General features: G+C 38.4%; 1 protein-coding gene across 2 annotated transcripts in view; it reads right to left on the bottom strand.

Annotated features, from left to right (window-relative positions):
• Window positions 1-22,979, bottom strand: part of MSR1 (macrophage scavenger receptor 1) — a 71,234-nt gene that overhangs the window by 1,918 nt on the left and 46,337 nt on the right. For both annotated transcript variants that reach the window (XM_080661011.1, XM_080661012.1), the window contains one exon: window positions 7,873-8,061. In XM_080661011.1, the coding sequence (XP_080517137.1) occupies window positions 7,873-8,061 (189 nt within the window). The remainder of the gene's footprint in view (window positions 1-7,872; window positions 8,062-22,979) is intronic.

The raw sequence follows: 22,979 nt of genomic DNA, 5'->3' as shown, positions 1-22,979 counted from the left end.
CAGCATAGTATTCCATTGTGTAGATGTACCACAGTTTTTTAATCCACTGGTCTGCTGATGGGCACTTAGACTGTTTCCAAATCTTAGCTATTGCAAATTGTGCTGCTATGAACATAGGGGTGCATATATCCTTTCTGATTGGTGTTTCTAGTTTCTTGGGACGTATTCCTAGAAGTGGGATCACTGGGTCAAATGGGAGTTCCATTTTTAGTTTTTTTTTTAAGAAACTCCATACTGTTCTCCACAGTGGCTGCACCAGTCTGCATTCTTTGCAAGGGTAGGCAAAGCTCACACCCTTTTCTGATTCTTCCTCAGACACATTAAAAGGAAAAACAATGGCTGTCAGCAGTAGGCTGCCTTGAAGATATTCATCTAAATAAACACACTTAACTGCCACTTTTAAGATAAGGATGTTATTTTAATCATGAAGAAGAAAACTGCTTTTTTGAAAGGAATTCATTGCAAGAAAAGGTAACTTTAAAAAAGAAGGTTTGGAAATGTTTTCTGATATTTTCTAAAAATTTTCCCAAGTGTTTCATTTATTAAAGTTCTCCTTTCTTTTAGGTTTACAACATCTAGAAATAGAACCTTTGAAAACTTGTAAATGAATGATTTCATTGGGTTTTGTTAAACATACAATATTCAAACCTCCTAATGAATTTTCAAGAACATTTCATGCCATCAGGAAACTGTTGATTTAGCAGCTAAATTTCAGCAAGCACCTTTGAAAAACTGGTGGAGGGCTTTTTCATTCAGATCAATATGTTAAAAGGTCCTCTTTCAGTCACAAGAGCTATATGAAATGTACTTAGAAATACTAAATTCAACTTGCAAACAGATCTTTGGGTCACTATAAAACAGTTAAATAAAACCTTGTTTTTCAGAGGCATATGTAAAGCACATACAATGACATTACTCTTCCTGATTTTTCAAATATTCTGTTAGCTTCATAAGTTAACAATATGTGCATGATTATTAATGTGTACAGTATATAGTCATACGTATGTATAATATAAGAATAAAATAGCAGATATTGGGAATTTTGTAATCACAATGTAGATAAAATTTGACCCAATCTTAAAAAGTGGATAGAGGTTTTCATGCACAAAATAGAAGTCATTCCATATAGTGGGGATAGCATGAACATGCTGGAGGTATTAGGATAGTGAATAGTCTCCTGGCATCCAAACACAAAGTATATTAATGAGGAAGAAGGAAGGCTGATAGGAAGCTAGGACCACACTATAAAATATTTTTAATTTTATACTGTGAGTCACAAGAAATGACATAATCAGAACTACATTTTAGAATTGTGTCTAGCAGAAATGTGGAAGTTAAATTGAAGAGTCTATAAGTTAATAGGATGTTGATGTAGACATTTTCTGTGATGACTCATGTTTTTATTTACATTTTGAATTAGACGAGAAATTTTGATTTCCACATGTAAAATAAATTGGTACAATCACTTAATTTTTGTATAATTTGTGCCTTCACTAGAAAGATCCAAATATAAGACAAAATTATATTTTGGTTTACATTACCAAAGGAACTAGGAACATTGTATTTTTCATTTAATATAAGAGAAATTAAATCACTAGGATTCAAACAATCTATTGGAAAAGCAAAGGCTATCCTGGACTGATCAATTGTAAGAGAAGGACCTGGAGAGCTCATGTGAGCTTGAAATGTTCATACTGGGATTGTCTGTTTTTAGAAATCACAGTAGAGGAATCCATGAATGTTAGAATACCATTCTGGGGTCATAATAATGAATATCTCAGCCCACTCTTGGAAGAATTTACAATGTAGGCAGAAACACTCAAAGTACTTTTGATCTGTTATCTCATTGAATCCTCAAATAACCTTAAAAAGTTAAGTGCTTCTGTATGCCATTTTACTGGAGAGGAAAGTAAAAATCGGAGACAATAAGGTCACGTAGCTAATGCATGGTGGAACATTCCCCTGCATCCGCCTAGAGCCAGGTTTTAGTCAGTGATTTACTGCAATGCTCTGCATTATTCATTGGGTTGTTCAGCAGATGTTTTGAGCATCTACACGAGTGAACAAAATCAAAATCCATTTTCTCTTGCACTGACTTCCTAGGGAGGACTTCTGCTTTAGGCAAATGGAGCAACTGAGCTCACATACGTAATTAGTGGCCGAGCTGACCCTTGCATCTAGAACTCCTAACGCTGACCCCACTAATATGAAAAGCAGATTGTGCTGTCGGGTAATCTGGCCTTTTCTATGTGGAAAAGACTCAGACACAGTGAACATACTAAGCCTTTTCACATATGATTTTAAAAATTTACTCTTCTAATAATCTTGTAAAATAATGGCAATTATCTCCATTTCATGGGTAGATAAACAGACTCAGAAAGGATGTATGGCTTTCTCAAAGAGAACAGAGCCAACCACAGAACATAATGCCCTTTATAGCTTGGTGATATTTATTGACTACACAGGAGCCCAAATAAGAGTTACAAAAGTAATGTTCAAAGATTTGTCATTTTATTTTTATATTAATATATTCAGGACTATTGAGCCTAAGGGAAAAATTTACTTAATACACATTTCCCATATCCTTCCAAATTGGTTTCTGCATTAAAAATTAATGCTAAGGTGGCATAAAATTAATACAATTTTATCTTCATCTGAACCTCAAAGATAAAAAAGCAAATTTGTTTTTATTTCTTCAGGTAATAACTGTTACTCGAGGATTTTGTTGCTGCTGGTGTCATTTTTATTTTTTGCCTCCAAACTATTCTTTCTTCTTAGTGGGAACTTAAGCAAAATTGATGAGTATGTTTTAGATGTTTTCATTCTCTAATCCCATCTGTATCTATCTATCTATCTGTCATCTACCTAATCATCTACACAGCTTCAATTCCTCTGACAGTTTAGGGCTGTGTCAGGACAAACTGACTTGGTGTTCCAAAAGCAGACATAATGAAGGCACTGTCCATGGCTTCTGGGGGTTCATGAGCTTGGTTTGTGATGACTGAGAGTATGTTTGACAGACTATGCCATTTTTCCTTCATCTCTTCTGAAAGGTAAAGAATTTTGTTTACTTTATCTTATCTGGGCAAATCCTGAACTTCTTAACTCCAGAGATTAAAAAGCAACAATAGAAAATGGAGCTTCAGGAAAAAAAGCAAACCCTAACTGAAAGAGTAAAGTTTTTTTTTTTACAGCTGTCCGTTTTATCTTAAATCTCCAAGGTCTTCCCCCTTCGCCAGTGATGGGAACAAGACCCTTAAACCTGTCCCAGGAAACAGCCCCGAGCTAAGAGCAGACAGAGCAAATAGTGCTCTGACAGATAAGAAAAGCAGGACATGAGATTACCGGATGGGACTGTTGACTGAAAACTTAAGCCCTGTCATTAAACATGTTATTAACGAGCCCTGTTGGAATTTCCTGGCGACTTTGTCCTCTCTTCCCCCCTCACATGTGTACCCCTCCCAATGTGTGATTTTTGCCTTTATAAGCCTGTAAAATTTTCTGCTCGGGGCTCGTCTTCACTGCTCCCGTGTGAGTTACGAGTCGAGCCCCAGTGCGCTGGAATAAAGCCTCTTGCTGTTTGCATCAAGTGACGCCTCCTGCGGTTGATTGGGGTCGCCGTCATCCGTGGGACAGAGTGAGGGTCTCCCTCTGGGGGTCTTTCACTTCTTTTAAAAGAATGCAGATAGTGTTGTTCTTTGAGGGACTCTGAGTTTATTTAACCTAATCATCACTAACCCAAAACTTTTATGGGGAAAAAGGGAATCAGATTTTATACATTAGCCAGATATATAGCAAAGTGATGAGATTTTTCCACTAGCTGCTGAATTGGTATCTGTGGAAGTAAAAATCACATGGTTAACAATCTCTGCATGAATGTGAATTAAATCCAGTTATGGCTGAGTGACATGAATTTGTATCCATTTTAAGACCTCTAGTAGGGAAGTACTTTGTCAACAGCCTCTCAAGAAAATCACTGTGTTTCAGATCAAAGTTGAAATGGAATGGGAATCAGAATAGAGAATAATGAAACGGAATAAAGTTCTGGATTCTAGCTTTGTGGTTTTAAAGAAGCCACTCATTTTCCCTACTGTATTATACATGCAAAATAAAGGGATATGGCTGAAGTACCTCTAAAATTTCATTTACCTCTTAAAAGCTATGATTTTAAGATTTTGAAGAAGCAAGCTCTTCCAACATGAAGTTCTTAAGCATAAAGAACTTAGAACATTCTGTCTAGTGAAGAGACAGGTTATGACAATAATCTAGAACCCCCCCCCCACACACACAAAAAAAAACAACACAACAAAACGCATCAGAATAGCCGTGTAAACTTGGGCAAATTTTGTGACAGCTTTACTTACTTTCTCTGTGAAAAATTGGGGCTATAATATCTATTTTTCACAGGCACAATGTGCATTAAATGAAATCATGTAATCAGCAATCAGCACTTGCTAAACAATATTCCTACTTCATACTGTCTTTGTTACCATAGTAACAAAACAGATGTGCTAAGAACTCTATAGGCTCCATATCAGGTTCCATAAGATCCAACATGTAGACATCTTTTAAAGCTGTCACTATGCAAGGTACAGTATGCAAGAATTTGAGCTCCTATCCATTGAGATATTTTATTTATCTTTGATATTATTTTTACTCCTATTTACTAAAGCTTAATTCAGAGGTATAGTTAGCTATATCTTTGATCTCCTTCGGTTTATTCTTGTATTTATTTTAAATTCCACTTAGAAATTTGATTATAAAATGGGAAAGGAGTGATGAATAGAATATGACATTTACTAGTGTATCTAGAATTGTCTTTTGTTTCTGCTCTCAGGTTTGGGGCTTCAGCACAAACTTCTCTAAACTGAGGAGAGGAGATCGCTAGCTGCTCCTGGCCCAGCTTATGCTTCCTGCATTCGCACAGGGGCTCAGATAGGCTGGAACAAATCCCAGGAGCACCACCATTGACAAAGCTCTCCAGGTTTGCTGCAGGGAGACCCCTGGGACAAGGGATTGGAGAGCCTGCACAGGGAGAGAGGTGACTCTCCCCCGCCCCCTGCTTCCCTGCCCCATGCAGTGACAGGCAAAATGCTTCTCAGTGCTTCCTTAAGTTAACCTTTTGGTCTACTGAGGGGGAGGAAAAAAGAACATTCCACTTTAGCAAAAGACACATCCAAATGGAGGAACCTATGTAAAGGAGCATGCTTTAAGCTTTGTTCCTATCAGTCACTTCCATTGCAGCTGCGAAACTAATTCTTCTTAAAGCTAACAAGGATTCTCTCTGGTAAGCCAGGTTTGCTATTTCAAAACTGAGAGAAAATGAGAGAAAATGGTATTCTTTCTTTAATGGGGACTTATACAAAGAAGATAAATGCAAATGTTTTTTCTTCTTGTTTGAATTTTGGTATAATGTATATATACATAGAGTATTAATCTGATTATTCTTGCTTTACTATGAAATTACAAATAATTCAAATTCTAATGCATCCTTTTCTCTCCCCAACCCTTCCACTCATATTTCTGTTTTCTGTCTCTATGCTGCATTCAAAATGGCTTTTCTGGCGCCTCCCCCTCCACCCCAGTTAAACTGCAAATTTAAGGTGGAGTGGAAAAGGAAGGGGGAGCGTAAGCAGCTTTACAGAAAAAGGTTGTTTGCTGTGTCTAATCCCAAATCAGCTTACAAAGTAAGCCTGTTTCTTAAAATAAAACATACAATGAAGCAGATCGTGAAATTTATTTCTCAGACTCTTTTTCTTCAGAAAGAATAACCTGAGTTTTATTACCTCTCCCGGCTCATCTTGCTCTGCGATTTTAAATTTCTCGTAATCATTCATTCCTCACTAGTTTGGTACTGGATTCCACGCAGTGAGCAGAGACCAGAGCTGGGTCTCCTTGGGCGGAGACGGGAAATGATCCGAGTTCCTAGTACATTCAGTCACACTCCTCTCTGTTCAGTACGAAGTCACATTCAACTCTGTGACCCTGGGAACATCACTCTGCCACTGTGCCATGCATACAGATCTGGCTCTCCAAGCTTCCAGAGGATAAAAGGTAACCTGTTGATGGTGTCTCTGCCTCTATTGTGCAATGCCACCAGGCAGGCTTTATACTGGACACTTTTTTGTTGTTGTTAATCCTCACCTGAGGATATTTTTCCATCGATTTTTAGAAAGAGTGGAGCAGGGAGAGACAGAGAGAGAGAAACGTCGATTGGTTGCTTCCTGGGCCCCCACCAGGGCGAGGGAGTAAGTCTGCAACAGAGGTGTATGCCCTTGACTGGAACTGAACCCAGGACCCTCCAGTCCACAAGCTCATGCTCTATCCACTGAGCAAAACCTGCTAGGGTTTGACACTTGGTATATGCCAGCTCTTAAGATTCAAAATAAATCTGGCTTGGTATTATTCTTCTTCTTCTCATTTTATTGAAATAAGAGATTGAAATCTGAAACAAAAGTATCAGCACTAAAGTTTCAACTCATAGCTCCTTCGTTATCAAATGCCTGTTCTTTCTGATTCATTTCAGCAGGTGCTTGAAAATGTAAACAGAAAACAAAATTCTGGCATACCTTGCTGTTTTATCAATAAAACTCTAGTATAATGTATAGCATCACCAACTACCCTAATGCACAGCCTCAGCAAAAATGGATATTCATCTTAGAGAAGTGGTCAGTTATCTGAAGAAAATTGCCTCCATGTAGCCAAATAAATAAATAAACTAATTTCACATGAGACTAAACTCTATTGTTTCATTACTTATTTAAATAGAAAACATTTTCTTGCCAGTATTCTATAATACTTTTTTTTTTTTTGCCAGTGCATTAGACCAGAACTCCCTCTAGATATAAGCAGGAATGAATAAAAGCTGTGGGGCAAAGAATATTTTACTTGTGAGACTAGGCCTTAAGGTGAATGCAATGTTGAAACAGCGGCGATTTTACCATCTGGGATATAAGAAATTAATAAATTGTTACCACCAGGCTTGTTCCTTCGAGATACAAAGCTAAATGCAGAGTTGTCAACTCTTTGGATAATGTAAAGTGTAAGTCATCTTGATAAAAGCTATTTTAGAGTATTTTTCTCTTTTTGGGTTGAGCTATTCAGTCAGTCCATATTGATTGAATTATCTGGACAACTGGCAAACTATATTTCATTTTGTCAACAAAGACACATCCTAAGAATTCAGATCACCATCACATGCTGTTATTTCCAAAACTGACGAGTTTTTAGCCATCACCTACCAGGTGAGTAATCAGCATGGATGACAGCTGTATGCCTTCTATTAGAAACGAGCTGTCCACTTTATAGATTCTAAGTCACCTTATTAATTCACTTGTCCTGCTTTGCCAATCACTCCATTTTCCTCTATGTTAGTACCCTGCAACTAACCGATTGAATCTAAATAAAATTTACATATTAAAGTTTGAGAGCATATGTCACTTGATTTTAATGTCCCTTTCTCTTCATTTCTACTTTCTAGGAAAGGCCATTTAAAAAAATCCTACACACCATTTTTCTTCCTATGCTATAAGTTTCTATCTCTACTTGCTTCTACATATTAGAGAATGCCTATGCTTCATTTTTTTTAAAAAAACATTTTAAAAATCTGTAATATTCTCAACAACAATGATAAATTTTTTTTAAAGTACCTTGTCTGCCCAGCCAGTGTGGTTCAGTGGTTGAACATCGACCTATGAACCAGGAGGTCAGGGTTAGATTTCTGGTCAGGGCACGTCCCTGGGTGTGACTCCATCTACAGTAGGGGGCATGCAGGAGGCAGCCTATCTATGATTTTCTCTCATCATTGATGTGTCTATCTCTCCCTGTCCCTTCCTCTATGAAATCAATAAAATATATATTTTTTAAAATTACCTTGTCCAAAACTAGCTCCCTTGTGCACATTTCGAACACCTCGGTATCCCAAACTCCTGCAGATGACCAGTCCACTGCGCAGTTCCCAGTGGTCGTCACAGACTGTGCCCCACTGGTCATCGTGGAGAATCTCCACTCTGCCTTCATGAGGGCCACTGCCATTGACCAGGCGTATTGTCCGAGGTGGAGCTGTAACAACAGTCAGCAGGGGTTAGTTATATATTAACACTGTTTCATAATGCTTTAAAAGTCATTTTAGCACTTTTTTTTCAGTAAGGTCAACTATTGGAATATATTTTAAACTTTCTAGCATCACCCACTGAAGAGTTTAGTTACAAGCATGGCATTAGTCAAAGCTAAAGATTAAAATCTATTCTCTCTGTTTTACACATTTATGTAAGTTATGTATATGGGAACACTTCAAAGATTACATTTCAATGACTATAAAACTCAACAGCTACCAGTTTTTAAATGTTATATAGATTTTGCATACTATTTAGAAAATTTTATAACAAAATGATTTATTATATTCTTGACACGCTAACACACAAATTGGAAAACACAATACAGTGACTTTCAATGGTATAGGAGGTGGAGAAGATATTTTATAACATCATGAACACAAAAATAAATGACCAAACATGCTATCTTCTAGTAAGAGATACAAGATAACTATAGTGACATTTATTTAGAAACTAGAGGCCCGGTGCATGAAATTTGTGCATGAGGGGGGTGTGCCCCTCAGCCCAGTCTGACCCTCTCCAATCTGGGACATCCCTCTCACAATCCAGGACTGCTGGCTGCCAACCGCTCGCCTGCCTGCCTGCCTGATTGCCCTTAACTGCTTCTGCCTGCCAGCCTGACCATCCCCTGGCCACTCCCCTGCCAGCCTGATTGACACCTAACTGCTCCCCTGCTGGCCTGGTCACCCCTAACTGTCCTCCGCTGCAGGCATGGTCATCCCCAACTGCCTTCCCCTGCTGGCCCAGTCACCCCTAACTTCCCTCCCTTGCCAGCCTGGTTGCCCCTAACTGCCCTCCCCTGCAGGCCTGGTCCCCCCCCCCCCAACTGTCCTCCCCTGAAGACCTGGGTCCCTCCCAACTGCCCTCCCCTGCAGGCCTGGTCCCCCCCCCCCAACTGTCCTCCCCTGAAGGCCTGGGTCCCTCCCAACTGTCCTCCCCTGCATGCCTGGTCCCCCCAACTGCCCTCCTCTGCCAGCCCAGTCACCCCTAACTGCCCTCCCCTTCTGGCCATCTTGTGGTGGCCATCTTGTGTCCACATGGGGGCAGCCATTTTTGACCACATGGGGGCGGTCATCTTGTGTGTTGGAGTGATGGTCAATTTGCATATTACTCTTTATTATATAGGATAGCAAAGATATTTCTTATTATACTAGTAAGGCTACTGGATTTTGTGTCCCAACATGTTTTTCTTTCTTTGAATGAGATACAAAGCAGACAATTTTTGAAAGGAGAGAATAAGCTCTCTGATCTCTTAAGGGTACTAATTCCATCATGAGGACCCTATCCTCATGACAGCATCTAAACCTAATTATCTCCTAAAAACTCCACCTCCAAATACCATCACATTGTGTTTTTGGCTTCAACATATAAATTTGATAGGGAGAGGAGGATGAATGTACATAATTCAGTCCATAGCAGTATGCATTAGATTCACAGATGGCTGGCCCCACAGCCAGAGTTTCTGATTCAGTAGGTCTTAAGTGGGACAAGTTCCCAGATGATGCTGATGCTGTTATTCCTGGGACCGTACTTGGAGAACCACTAACCTACAAGATCACATTATATATTTAAATGAGGAGACATGTTAATCAGACACACCTGCTGAAGCTCTTATAGAATCCTTTAGAATGTATATTTATTCCAAATAGAATGGCTGCATATTTTTTCCAAATTCCCTATGCTTGTGTGATTTTGAAGGGGAATAAGTCCTCTAATGAATTTTTTAGGACTAAATATGTTTGGGATGTCTATGCCTATCTGTCAACTAAATATTTTTCAATTATAAATCAATTACAGAAGTGTGACCATATTTTGCCAATCCTTGACCATCTATACACTAATACAGAGAAAAGTGGCAGGCCAACAGGCTCTTTCAACTACTCAGGTTTGCTGGTGGAGAAAAGTCCATTTTGTCATTCTGAACATCCACGATCAGCATTTTCTCTGTCAGACTGCAGGTCAGAATTTCCTCTGAGTTTAGCCAGCTCATTATATGGATGTAAATAATGGCTATGGTTTCTTTGCTATCAAGCTAACAGATTTAGTCACACAGATTTTCTCCATTGGGGAATATTTACCTTGTACCTAAAGATTTCAGAAAAGAGTAATGCTTGTTTGTTTTTCTGGGTAGCTGTCTTAATTCTCCTCTTAACTTTATCAATGTAGACTTTCTCCAGATTCAAATCAGGTAAACACAGATAAACACTGACCATGTGTCCCTTTAATGACTCTTGGTATTAGTCATTACTTTGTAATTGGCTAAAACAGAAACACAAACCAAACTGGAAATGATGATGTAGGAACCACAGGATTTCCTATGATCCCAGGGGTAAGAATATACGTAGGCATCTAGAACAGCTGGACTAACTCAAATCTGCTTAGTAATCTCTCTCCAAGCCAGGGGTCCTCAAACTACGGCCCGCGGGCCACATGCGGCCCGCCGAGGACATTTATCCGGCCCGCCGGGTACCGCTGCCTGTCCTGCTTAGCAGCTGACTCGTCCCGGGCCCGCAGTGCGCATAGGAATTTGTTCATAGTTGTTTTTTTTTAAATTATAGTCCGGCCCTCCAGCAGTCTGAGGGACAGTGAACTGGCCCCCTGTTTAAAAAGTTTGAGAACCTCTGCTCCAAGCTTTACACAAAAGCCTCTCTGTAAATTGCTGCATTCTTTTCTTTGTTGCAATATAGATATCTCTGTTTTCCAATCCACATGATAAAACATGTGTGTTAATAATGCCCAGGTTTCTATTGTATAGTCTCCTTCTCAGTGACAGTTCTAGATATCCAGGGAAGTCCTCCTCTGATTTTGTTTTAGTTAGATTGCCCATCTATGGTCTTAATAGCTTGGGCCAAAGACAGTGTCACTTGCATTTACATGGTATTTCTGGAGTGAAATTAAAATCCAGGAGGCAGGTTACTGGACACTTGTTCTGCCTCTGACACTTTTTTTTTATGGGCCTTATTGGAACATTTAACCTAAGATCAAGTTTTTCAGCTGCTTAAAAGGGAAAATGATATTTGCTCTTAAATGTATCTTCACATAACTTTTCTGTACCGGGCATTTTAATGGGTTCCTAGAAAATTTTGAATAATATACGAATCCTGCCTTCAAGATTCATGTATTTTTGAGATCATTTTGAAAGTTAGAAGAAATAGTGCATTCTTTAAGATGGTATACAAGTACAAAGTTTTTATTTTTACAAGTTTTGAAAATTTTGAGGTTATCATTTTCTGGTGAAAGCATTGGAATAAATATGTTATATGTGATATTAATCACCTTATTCATTAATTTTTCTTTTTTACTAATTCCCTGTTTAATGCTTATGCTCCTCAAAGAGGAGTTCTTAGTCAACTAGGATAAGCTTCTGTACAGAGACAAAACCTACCCATGGTTTCAGATGTAAGTTTATTTGACCTTTATTATTTAAAAACATGATTATCTATTATTTTGAGGAAAGTCTGCTATACCAGTGAAGAATAAATTATGGCCCTGTTGTCTGTTATACTAATGAAGTTTTATTGGAATGCAGCCATACCCATTTGTCTGTTGTTTAGGACTACTTTCAGGCTAAAACAGCAAATTGAATAGCTGTGACAGAGACCTTCTGGCTTATTTGCTATCTGGCCCTTTATTAAAAAGCTTGGCAATCCCTCTTATAGTTAAAAACACAATAGACCAGGATTTCAGTAGGGATACTCCTGCCAAGTGATCCCTGCTTTCCTCTCTAATCGAACCCTTTGAGAACCCCTACACCCCTCACTCCTGCTTTTTTTTTATATATATATAATATAACTAGAGGCTCGGTGCACAAAATTCAAACAGTGGTAAGGTCCTTAGGCCTGGCCGGCAATCAGGGTCGATTGAGGCCTTCCGGCTGCCAGCCGGGACCTCCCTTCCCTGGCTGCCAGCTGCCGGCCGGGGCCTTCCTTCATTCCGCACCACTCCCTGGTGGTCAGTGCATGTCATAGTGAGTGATCGGTCTCCTGGTCGAACTCCCATGGGGATAATTTGCATATTAGGCTTTTATATATATATATATATATATTATTCCATTTGCCTAAATAAGCCTTACTCTCCTTAATTTCTGGAGCTTTTGTCCCTTTCTGGAATGTTCCCTCTATTCCCCCTCACCACCTCCCTGCACCTTTCCCTCTCCCACACACAAATCTCCCATTTCTTCACCCTCAATTCTCCCCTCCTCCCCCAGTTTGGACAGGATTCCCACTTCCAACTCCCACAGCACAGCTGACCTATCAAAACACTGTAAACTAGTTTATTTTCTCCACTAGACAGAAATCCTTGCCGTTATCTTTTTAGCACCTGACGAAGTCTAGATTTTCACTTAGTAGTTACTTGATAAAGAGTTATGATATGAATGAATGAATGAATGAATGAATGGTGAGCTCTTCTTGATATGCAAACTGCATTAACTGAATGAATTAAATTGGTAAATGCTTAAAATATCAAAAAATAGAAGTAATAAAATTTAGTGTTTTACAAGTCTCTAGAGGGAACACAGTCTCTATATGTAGAAGCAGTAAGGGAAATTGTGAAGGAAAAGATTGATTTAACTGAATTAATCATGAGTTTTTTTATGGAGAAAAACGACATGGCTGTCTACTGAAAGTCCCCAAGGCAGCAGGATCTGGTGGGAAGGTCTGATCAAAAGCCTTACATATTCCAAAACTTGATTTTGTAGGGTTAGAGGATTTATCTCTTAGTGGCAGACTAATGTTAAACAGAATCTTGGGACTAAATGTCAATTCAATTTACAAGGAGAAATGTGATTGCCTCAAAAAACGAAATATTTGTATCTGCTTGACAAGGCCATTTTCTCCCCATGGGCAATCTTTATAGGAAGTCAAATTACAATAAGTGAATTCTTCATTTAATTAATTTATTAATTTACAATGAGACATAGCAATGAGATTTTGCCTCTGGGACTGGACAGCAAGCTCTTAGGTTAACACATTTTTCTTTATATATGATAATACATTCAATCAGGTGAGTTGATTTGACATGTATCTCTGCTCTGATTCATTGCAATTTAACTTTTTAAAGGCAATCTTACTATTCCTACTTCCTAGTTCTGTAGGGAATAATGTAGTATGATAATTTCTGAAGTGTATATAAAATAAAAACAATATATAAAATGCTTATTTAAATAGTACATTCATATTTCTATGACCATATGATACCAAATAAAAATATGTAATAGAGCAGATATTCTATAAAATGGTTTATAACTTAATCTGAGGAAATTACACCAAATATAATAAAAATTAACAAGTTCAAAGGTTATTTTTATTTTTTTATTGCAGATTTACTTTTAAAGGGGGAAGTAAAACAGAAATATATTAAATATCTCAAAATAGAGAGACAGTTATACAGTAGATGGATAGTTTTTGAGACATTAAGCCCAATTGTCAAAAAGATCGTGTAGAATGGGGAAAATGATAATAGATGATAATATATTAAATGACTATATTAATATTTAAAATTTATTTCAATTATGCAAAATATCTGTACATATAAAAGCGCAGCAACTGGAACAACAGGTCGCTATGATGCGCACTGCGGCAGCCAACAGGCCCGATCAGGGCCCCCATTGGCCCCTCCAACAGCCCCTGCCTCCAGCCGGCCCTGCTCCCGATCAGTCCCCCCATCCCGATTAGGGGCAGGGCCAGCCAACTGCCCACTGCCTCTCCCCCCCACTGGCTCCACCCCCAATCGCCCCCCCCCCGACCCTGACCAGGTTGGGGCCGGCTGGCCTCCCACAGCCCCCCCCAGCCAGCCTGGCCCGATAGGTCCCCATCAGGGCAGGCTGGCTGGACCCCACCTGTGCACGAATTCATGCACCGGGCCCCTAGTTTACATATAAAAAGACTGGAAGAAAGTATCTAAGCATATTGACAGTAATTCTGGGACAGAAATTGAATATCTAATCTTTTCCTAATTGTATATAATTATATTATTTTAAAAACTAAGATTAATTTAATAACATAAGTAGTGACTGGATATTCATTCATGCTTACTGTTGTAACAGGTCTATGACTCACAGTTGAAATTCAAAAAATTTAGTAGAAAGAACAATGCCAGAATGATAAATAATCCTATTTATGTAGGATAACATACAACACAATACCATCTATTGTTTATGCATACTTACATATGTAGTAAATGTATGAAAACCTGAATGAAAAGAAACATATGAACTCCAAGATAATAGTTTATCTTGGAAAAGCAAGGGAGGCAGGCATAACTAGAGCTTCAACTATGTGAGTTAAAATTATGTATCTTTAAAAACAAATACCTGCAGTTTGTGTGGTAAAATTTTAATATCTCTAAAACTAAGGTACATGACTATTTATTAGCTATTTGTTGTGAATGTTCCTCCTTCTTTCTCTTATGTGTGAAATATATTTTATTTAAAGAAGACAACACATTCACAAAGATGTTGATAGAGTCATACATGAACCCTAAATAAATTATAAAAGTAGGTCTCTCCTTAAAAGTTTGGAAAAGGATATTATGGATTTGCTAACCTCTATTAGACAGACAACATTCTAATTTGAAAAGAGAAGTTGGTAAGAATGTGAACTCTGGGGCTTTTTGCATGTGTCTATCACTGCTGCTTGGGTGAAGAACTGAGGTTAAAAACGACTTGAGGACTGAAATTCATTTTTAATTATGATATTGTTAACCTTGTGGTCCTTTTCATATCATTTACTTAAATTGGGATTTAGAGTTAAATATATTACAATGGTAATTATTATATTTGAGCTCCAAATGTAACAGACATTTAAAACAATGGCTACAGGTTGACCTGGATATACTTGCAATATGGCAAGATTCCTCCAGGAAGGGAAGTGATTTTTCTTTTTAAGATCATTATCTGAATGAGGTACTTAGCTATGAAAGCCACAACCCAGATATCAGATGTTTGGAGAAACAAGTTAAATTTCTCTGGAAAAGGAATTAATGCCAGATGTTGGGCGTCATTTAACACCAGTGGTCTTGATCCAGCATCTAGAAGGGTTCTGGAATCTGGAGAAAGGGCTGTGTGTAGATTAAATAGGAGTCCAGAGATGAAAGATAATTTTGAAAGGCATTGGGGTCAGAGGAGTCTACCTAAAGGAGCTAAGTTCTCCTTGTCTCAGGAGCCCTTGCTTTTTATTAACACAATTTGTCCTAAGGCAAGGTGGAGATATATACTTCAAAGGATAGTGTTTTTACAGAAGCATTGTCAGATTGGGGAATAGCCTATGGCTGTTCAGGTGTTTGGCCAGTAGGAGGCAATAACATGTAGATTAAGATGCCCTTAGCTGTCTGGCAGCAAACAATCATCCTTTTCAGGTTTGGGGAAATGCCTTTAGCCATTCCAGCAGGCAATAACATATGTGACTCAGCCCTTGTTGAGTCCCCAAGTTCCATCAACCTTTTGATGAAACTCTTGCAATTATGACATGCTGGAATTGGCTTCCAGCAAGGAATGTAACAGATTTTGAATCTGACTTGGCGTGTTAAGAGAGACAAACATTCTGGAAATCCCAGGACAGAATAAAGCGGAGAAACTAAGGCTGTGGTAACAAATGCTCACAGTTGTGCGGCTTAAAACAACAGCAATGCATTCTCTCGCAGCTCTGGAGGCCAGAGTCTGAAATCATATCCTTCCTTGCCTTTTCCCAGCTTCTAGTGGCTTCTCAGCTTTCAACTGCATCTCTCCAATCTCTGCCTCTGTCTTCACAGGATCATCACTGTGTCTCTGTGTGTCCTCCTCTTATAAAGGTGTCAGTCATTAGATTTAGGGTCCACCTGAATCCAAATGACTTCATATGAACTTAATTATATCTGCAAAACCCTATTTCCAAAGAAGGTCACATTCTGAGGTTTTAGGTGCCCATGAGTTTTTAGAAGCACGATTACACCCATTATCACATAGGTGGCAGGGATTTGAATGAGGATATATAGAGGAATATAAGTTTTCTATGTTTTCATCAAACTATTTTAGACAGGAATCATTCGAATTGCTTTAGAGCATGAGGCTGTTGCTCAAATAATTTCATTTCAATATTAAAGCACAAACTGACCCCTAAGAGTTGAGACTGCAGAATAGCTGGGTAGTACATATCTTGGTTACACTGCAAATTAGTTAGCAAAGTCAGCCATGATTATACTGAACACCCAATAGTTCAACTGCTGAATAACTAAAGGTTGAGAATTTGTTGCTTCAAATTAACTTTACTAAACTCATGATACTGAGTAAATAAAACTTAATCATGAATAAGTGTATTACTTCAATATATGCAAGTTCAAAAATAGAAGACTATTATTTTCAATATTAATTTGTCAGTTTTTGAAATGAATCATCAGATAGGACTTAAATATTACTAAAAAAGTGGTAAATATTTAAGATGAAAGAACTTGGTGTTTAAGAAGACCTCTCTAGTGAGACAGATTCTCATAGGAATGTGATGTTTAAGAATAAGCATATGTGTGGAAAACAAACAAAACTGAAAAATCGAGGGAGTCCAGAAAAGCAGAGCATGGTCATTGGTGTAAGTTCTCCTCAGAGTGTCATCAGCTATAAACTGCTCCTACCATTGGATTTTCAAAATACCAATTAAATCAAAAGGTCTGCATTTCAAAAAGCACATGGCTTTCTTCAAGGGATAGTGTTCATTTACCGGGATATTTGTCATAATTTTAAAGCAATCTTACTATTTTTAATATGTCATTTCTAAGTGAGTCTTAATTTCTAGAGTTATGTAGGAGAATATTTAAAACTTTATAAAGGGGAATTTTATTTACTTATTTGTAGGGTAAATTTTTGCTCTTCACTTAAAACCCTAAGGCATAAAAATAATCAAGTCATCCATCAATATATGAAACAAAGCTAATTTAGAAAACTCACATCATAAAAAAGCATAAATTACATTATTATTTTTTTTCTGATTTCTGACAATGTAGGCCTCAGCTAGACCTCATGGAAGTCTTCATGTCCCTCTTTATAAGCTGCTGAGATGTAAGTAACCTAACTCTTTGTGGTTTCATTTACTCATTTATAAAAATAAACATAACGCCTACTTCCTAGGATTGAGGTTTCAAATATGACAATATGTAAAAAACTGGTATTTTAAACTTTAAAGTACTATATAAATGGTAGTGATAGAATTATTATGCTTAATTCTGAAAGTTATTGTAGAAACCTGTGAAAGCATAGACTGTAGGGGATTTGAGCTGTGGATCTTGTGGAGAAAAATGTCCCAAATTTGGCCCACTAACATTTAATCTGTCCGGTTCTTGGCAGGGCTGACCACTCAGTCAGATTTTCTGACTTTTTATGAAGATAAAATAATTTTCCTAAGTAACTGAGTGTTTGTATCTTGAATTGGATTGAGAAAATGAAAAGACAGTATCCGTTCTCCTCGGCACTGTATGCTATATTTTGTTTATGCTCTTAACTGTCCAGAGCTCTGCAAGCTGTTACCAGGTTGGCTTATTGGAATTGTGAGAAGACAATAGTGTGCGTGGTCTTTATTACTCTGCACTCGACAGGGGAAGCCATAACTTGTGTCTAACAGCTGTGCCCAGAGGTATTTAAGGACAGATCACTCGAAAACTCAACAAAAATTCAGCAAAGAATGCTCCAGCAAACATTGCTTCCATTTGCTCAGCTTAAATCTTGACTATTTTTTTTAGATACTCTTAGAAACACAAAAGAAAACATGGATGACATATCTTGTTTGGGTAATAACAGAAGGAAAAAAAAAACCTGTAAAATATGGTATTTCTCAACCTGTGGGTTCTTAGTGAGGTTGAACTTCGAACTAAACATTTTATTTCAAAAGGGAAGGTCTCAGGGCTTACTCTTCAGAGAAGGGGCAGGCTCCTTATCAGAAAACAGTATGCTTCCCTAGACTAGAATCAGCAGCCCAGGGCCCAAGTCCCGGCTGAGTGACAAACTTCCCGTACGACTCTGGACATACTATTTTGCCTTTTTGCACTTTCTTTCTTTCATTCTTATGATATTTCCTATAATTCCCTCTCAGGACTTTTGTGAGAATTGCTTTAGTTCACAAATGTACTTTGAAGAGGCTTGAGAGGGAAAGTTAGGTTATGGTGAAATATAATATTGAACCAAGTGATATAACTTAAAATCAGATTAATCAAGATTCAAACTACAGACCCGCCACATATATATCGGCTGTGTGATTTTGCACAGGTTGCTCAACTGACTAAATCCTCATGGGTAAAACTAAGTGATTGTTTTCTGTGAAGTTTAAGTGAAGGAGGTATACAAAGTACCTGGCACACAGGGGTTACCCTCTGTGTTCTAAGCATTATTGTTATTAATAATATAATTTAGATTTCTGGCCTAATGATTGGGATGGGTGATGGCAGCACAAAAGAATCCTATGTTAAAAAGTTTCTCAATGACTTTGCCCTTCAGAATCCTAAGGAGAGCTTTTGGAAATTAAGTATATCTGACCACAACCTAAATCTTTGAAATCAGAATTTCTGAATGTTACTAGTAATTCCAGCCATCTGCATATGACAAAAGCTGTAGAGGTCATTTAGATGATCTCCATAGCCTGCGAATAGCGGATAGAACAATACTAGAACATAGTATGGTTACTCAGTTCTAAGTCTTTGACATTATGGAAAAATTCACCTAGCGTATTGCTGTCCAATAGCAATTAGCAAGAGTATTACTAAATATTATTGGACAGCACAACGAGGTTAATCCATGTTTTCAGGACCCTTTTGTCTGCACCCTGAGATTCAGAAGAGGTGATCCTGTCTAACCTATCACTTGGCATTTACCTCATCTGATAAGACAACAAGTGTGCCCTTCTTTAGACACTAAAATTATTAGTCAAGGAAAAACTCAGGATCCAAGCAGAGACAAGAAGAATTCTTTGGAAGGAAAAGAGGTGGCATTATTTCCCAGACAAGGCTAGGTTTGTAAATAAAGAAGCATAGCAAGAAGCATAGCAATTTTTATTTTTAAATAAAATTTTCAAATTACGTAAAACATCATTAAAAAGACCGGTGTTTTTCCTTTTGCTACAGATTCACATGAGGATTCCTTTAAATAGTTCCCTGGAATGAGCATCTGAAAGGTCGCTGGGATGCTCATATTTTGCTTTGCAAGGGATGAAGCCAGAAGTTAAGAATTTTGGGGAACCAGGAAGTGGGAATAACTGTTGCACCCCAGGAAAGGGTCAGGAGTCCGCAGGTGGGTGATGTTTATTGGACACTTCATGTGCAAAGAAGTAACCGTGTTGTTCTAGACCAGTGGTTCCCAACCTTTCTAATGCCGAGACCCTTAAATACAGTTCCTCATGCTGTGGTGACCCCCAACCATAAAATCATTTTCGTTGCTACTTCATAACTGTAATTTTGCTACTGTTATGAATCGTAATGTAAATATCTGTGTTTTCCGATGGTCTTAGGTGATCCTGCTAGCGGTTCTCAACCTGTGGGTCGCCTAAGACCATCGGAAAACACAGATATTTACATTACGATTCATAACAGTAGCAAAATTACAGTTATGAAGTAGCAACAAAAATGATTTTATGGTTGGGGGTCACCACAACATGAGGAACTATATTAAAGGTTTGTGGCATTAGAAAGGTTGAGAACCACTGTTCTAGGGAATTTGGCCTTAAGATTCACGTTGTAGGGCAGTGCATTTCCAGAGGGCGCAAGTGATAGATTGTGAACCTCTATTCAGACTGTGCTCTACTTGGGATGAACTAAACGACCCTGTGCTAGTCTAAGACATGTTGATGCAGAATCAGAAGCAGGACCCAGTTCTCTGAAGGGCAGGAAACCCGCTTGTCCTCTGAGGTTGTGGAGGAATGCCAAGTGGCATATTGGGTCTCTCTACTCCAACTGCATTCTGGCACATAACTGGATGAACTTCAGATTTTGCTGGTGTAGAAGACCTGGCTGGAGCTGGAATGAATTTCCCCCTTCGAAGTGGCTCTGTTGAGAGCCGCTGTGAGAATTAGCTGGGCTAAGGACTAAACAGGACAAGCACTAACTGCTGGATCCATTACTGATTGAAATCTCTATTTCACCTTACAAAACATTAGTTACACACACCATCCAGGAACATGTCTGTTGTGTTACTGGAACACTCGCTGTGTTTAGCAACAATCTGTGGAATCATGTAAAGCTTTAAACATTACATAACTGTGGAGAACGGGCAGCACCTGTCTGAGTTACCTGGAGCCATTGCTACTCAGGTACACTCTGCTGTGCTAAGCCATAACTGGGCTATGGAGAAAAGTGAGGAGATGAAAAGGAGACTCAGTGAAACAGGGACATCAAAGCAGCCAAATTATATTGAAAAATGTTAAAATTGAGCCAGTAACTGAAATAAAGATGGAACAGTAACATGTGGCTCCTTCCCCTGCACATAAGTAACTCTCACTGCTGATAATGGAAGCTCTGTGCGCATCCCAGGGAGACTGTATTTCTCAGTGATATTCTGGGGGAGAAACTGCAGACAATAGATGGAGGGGTACATGAATATGGAGACATACACAGATAAAGATTCACTGGGAGTGCTTTTTGGAATTTGACCTAATGGAAGTCGTGCTGTATGAATTTTTATCTCCTTCGGGTCTTCAAATTAGTAAGCCCATTCTGGAAAACTACACTCATGACAAACCTGTCTCTCTTCCTCCTTCCTCTCTCCATATCCTCCATAATACATGTATGTGGTATTGACATTAAAGAATACATAAAACCAGTGTGGGAGTGTTGAATGGAGTCGTAGTTACAAACAGGGACTTTGGAGATGGATAGACGTGGCTTTGAGTTTCTGCCCTTCCACTTATTAGCAGTGGAAACTTCAGTTTCTAATCTATAAAATGGGAATAATATAGTACTCACCTCAAACACACTTCTGAGGGTTAAGTGAGATAATGCACCAAAAGCCCCTGGTGCACAGCAAATGTTCTCCAAATGCTCATTATTATAATTATTTAGTGATTGGAGAAGAAGGTTTACTTTGGTCAGTTGAATGCTTTGAGAAAGACCAGAATTCATTTATGTTTGAGTTGAGTCCTCAGTAGACGTCTAGTGAAAGACAAGTTGATGATTCATATCATTGTATGAGTTTCAAAATAAGATAATCCGAAGTCACATCCTAGTTATAGTCTCATGGGCATGAGTGAAGCACAGCAAAACATACTAACAGCCCACGTATTAGTAATAGGGATGTTTAGGACAGAGCCTCACACAGTGTTTCATTTTATGGCAGGAATTCTTTTGTTGCCTGAAACGCATAGCCTTCCAAGTTAGGGTGACAACATAGCAGACAAACCATGTGACTAGCATTAGAGCTTGGTTCAGATTTGCTTTCTTTTCATCAGACATTGTTAAAGTTGTATACTTTGTGCATTTGAACTGGGCATTTAGCATCTATTTTTGTCTGAAAAAGACAAGCCCTTCTCCCCTAATTTGGAAAATTCAGGTGAGTATTCCACACTAAGAATCTATTTGTAGTCTGAGGTGTCAGATAACTTATGAATGGAACCGCCTGGGATTGTCTCCCAGGATCTCTGGGATCTGAGCCATTCTGTGGCCAACATGGACCAAGGCCTGCTGGCTAGTGAATAGGCTGCTCGGCTTACACCTGCTCCCCAGTGCAGAGCAGGGGAGGAGGTCCTGTCCAATTAAACCATGGACAAAGAGATCCAACTAGTTTCAGATGTTTGTACTAACTGGCTAGTCAATGTTGTCAGTTTGTTAATATTTAGGACGATCTGACAATTGGCTAATTTCTCCCCTCATCTTCCTTTTCCCCCTCCTAACGCCTGAGACTGTAGTGTCATGTAGGCCCAGACCCAGAGTACCACTGACAACTCTGATTTATTTCAACACTTCAGCAGCTTTCTCATCAGCAGTGCCTTGGGCTCATGCTTTGTCTTTCAGAGCCAGGACTATTGTTTTATGAGCCTGACATTTTTTTCTGACCTCTACTGACAGCTTCTGGCCCCTTGCATGCACTCAGGTTAGCTGCTGTTTTTATTTATAATTTATGCTCTTCTGCTTGGCTCAAACTCCTTGATTTGTGATCTGGTAACACCTGCATTGCTCTATCTAATGTGAAATCTTATCTTATTTTCTAGCATCTCTCTTTTTGTCCATGACATTTCTTTGGCTTCTTGAATTTTCATTTTGCTTTCACTCCTTCTTATTACAGATTTGAAATGTCTACATTATACCAACAAGGAATAGCAATCAGTTCAGAAGAGAACACTATGAACCATACCTTATGTATTTAAAGCACTTTATGATTATATAGAGCACCTACACACACACAGTATCTCATGTGATCCTCACAACAACCCTGTGAGGTAGGTGTTAAGACGTCCATTTCATAGGGAAGGGAGTGGAAGTGGTGAGATACATACAGGCACACTACTCAGAGTTCTACTAGATCCTAATGCTGTGAATCCTGGGATTATGTGTTAAACCTTGAAGGAAGGAGGAGTTGTGAAAATGTGATCTATTAATAGAGAGATAGTCAAGAATGACATGGAATCCCACATATTTCCTATTCTTTTTTCTTGATCTTCCTTTTCTAATCTTTCATCCTTTCTCATTTTTAGCCCTTTCTTCACCTACACGAAATATTTCCAGTTCTACTAAAATATTTCTTTTCTCCAGGATCTATATTCGATATTTATAGCACAAGATATAAAGAGCTTTTTAGAATTAAAAAAAAAAATTATCAGCATTACTTTTTAATGACAAAAAAAAAAAATCTTACTTGAAATGGCCAGATAATTTAAGAAAACAAGTTTTGTTTTTTATTCAAATGTGTTGAATGAACTGTTACCT

This window comes from Plecotus auritus (genome assembly GCF_963455305.1).
Source record: "Plecotus auritus genome assembly, chromosome: 3".
Classification (NCBI taxonomy): Eukaryota; Metazoa; Chordata; class Mammalia; order Chiroptera; family Vespertilionidae; genus Plecotus; species Plecotus auritus.
Note: the sequence above shows the minus strand (reverse complement) of the source record. Positions and strands in the feature narration are given on the sequence as shown.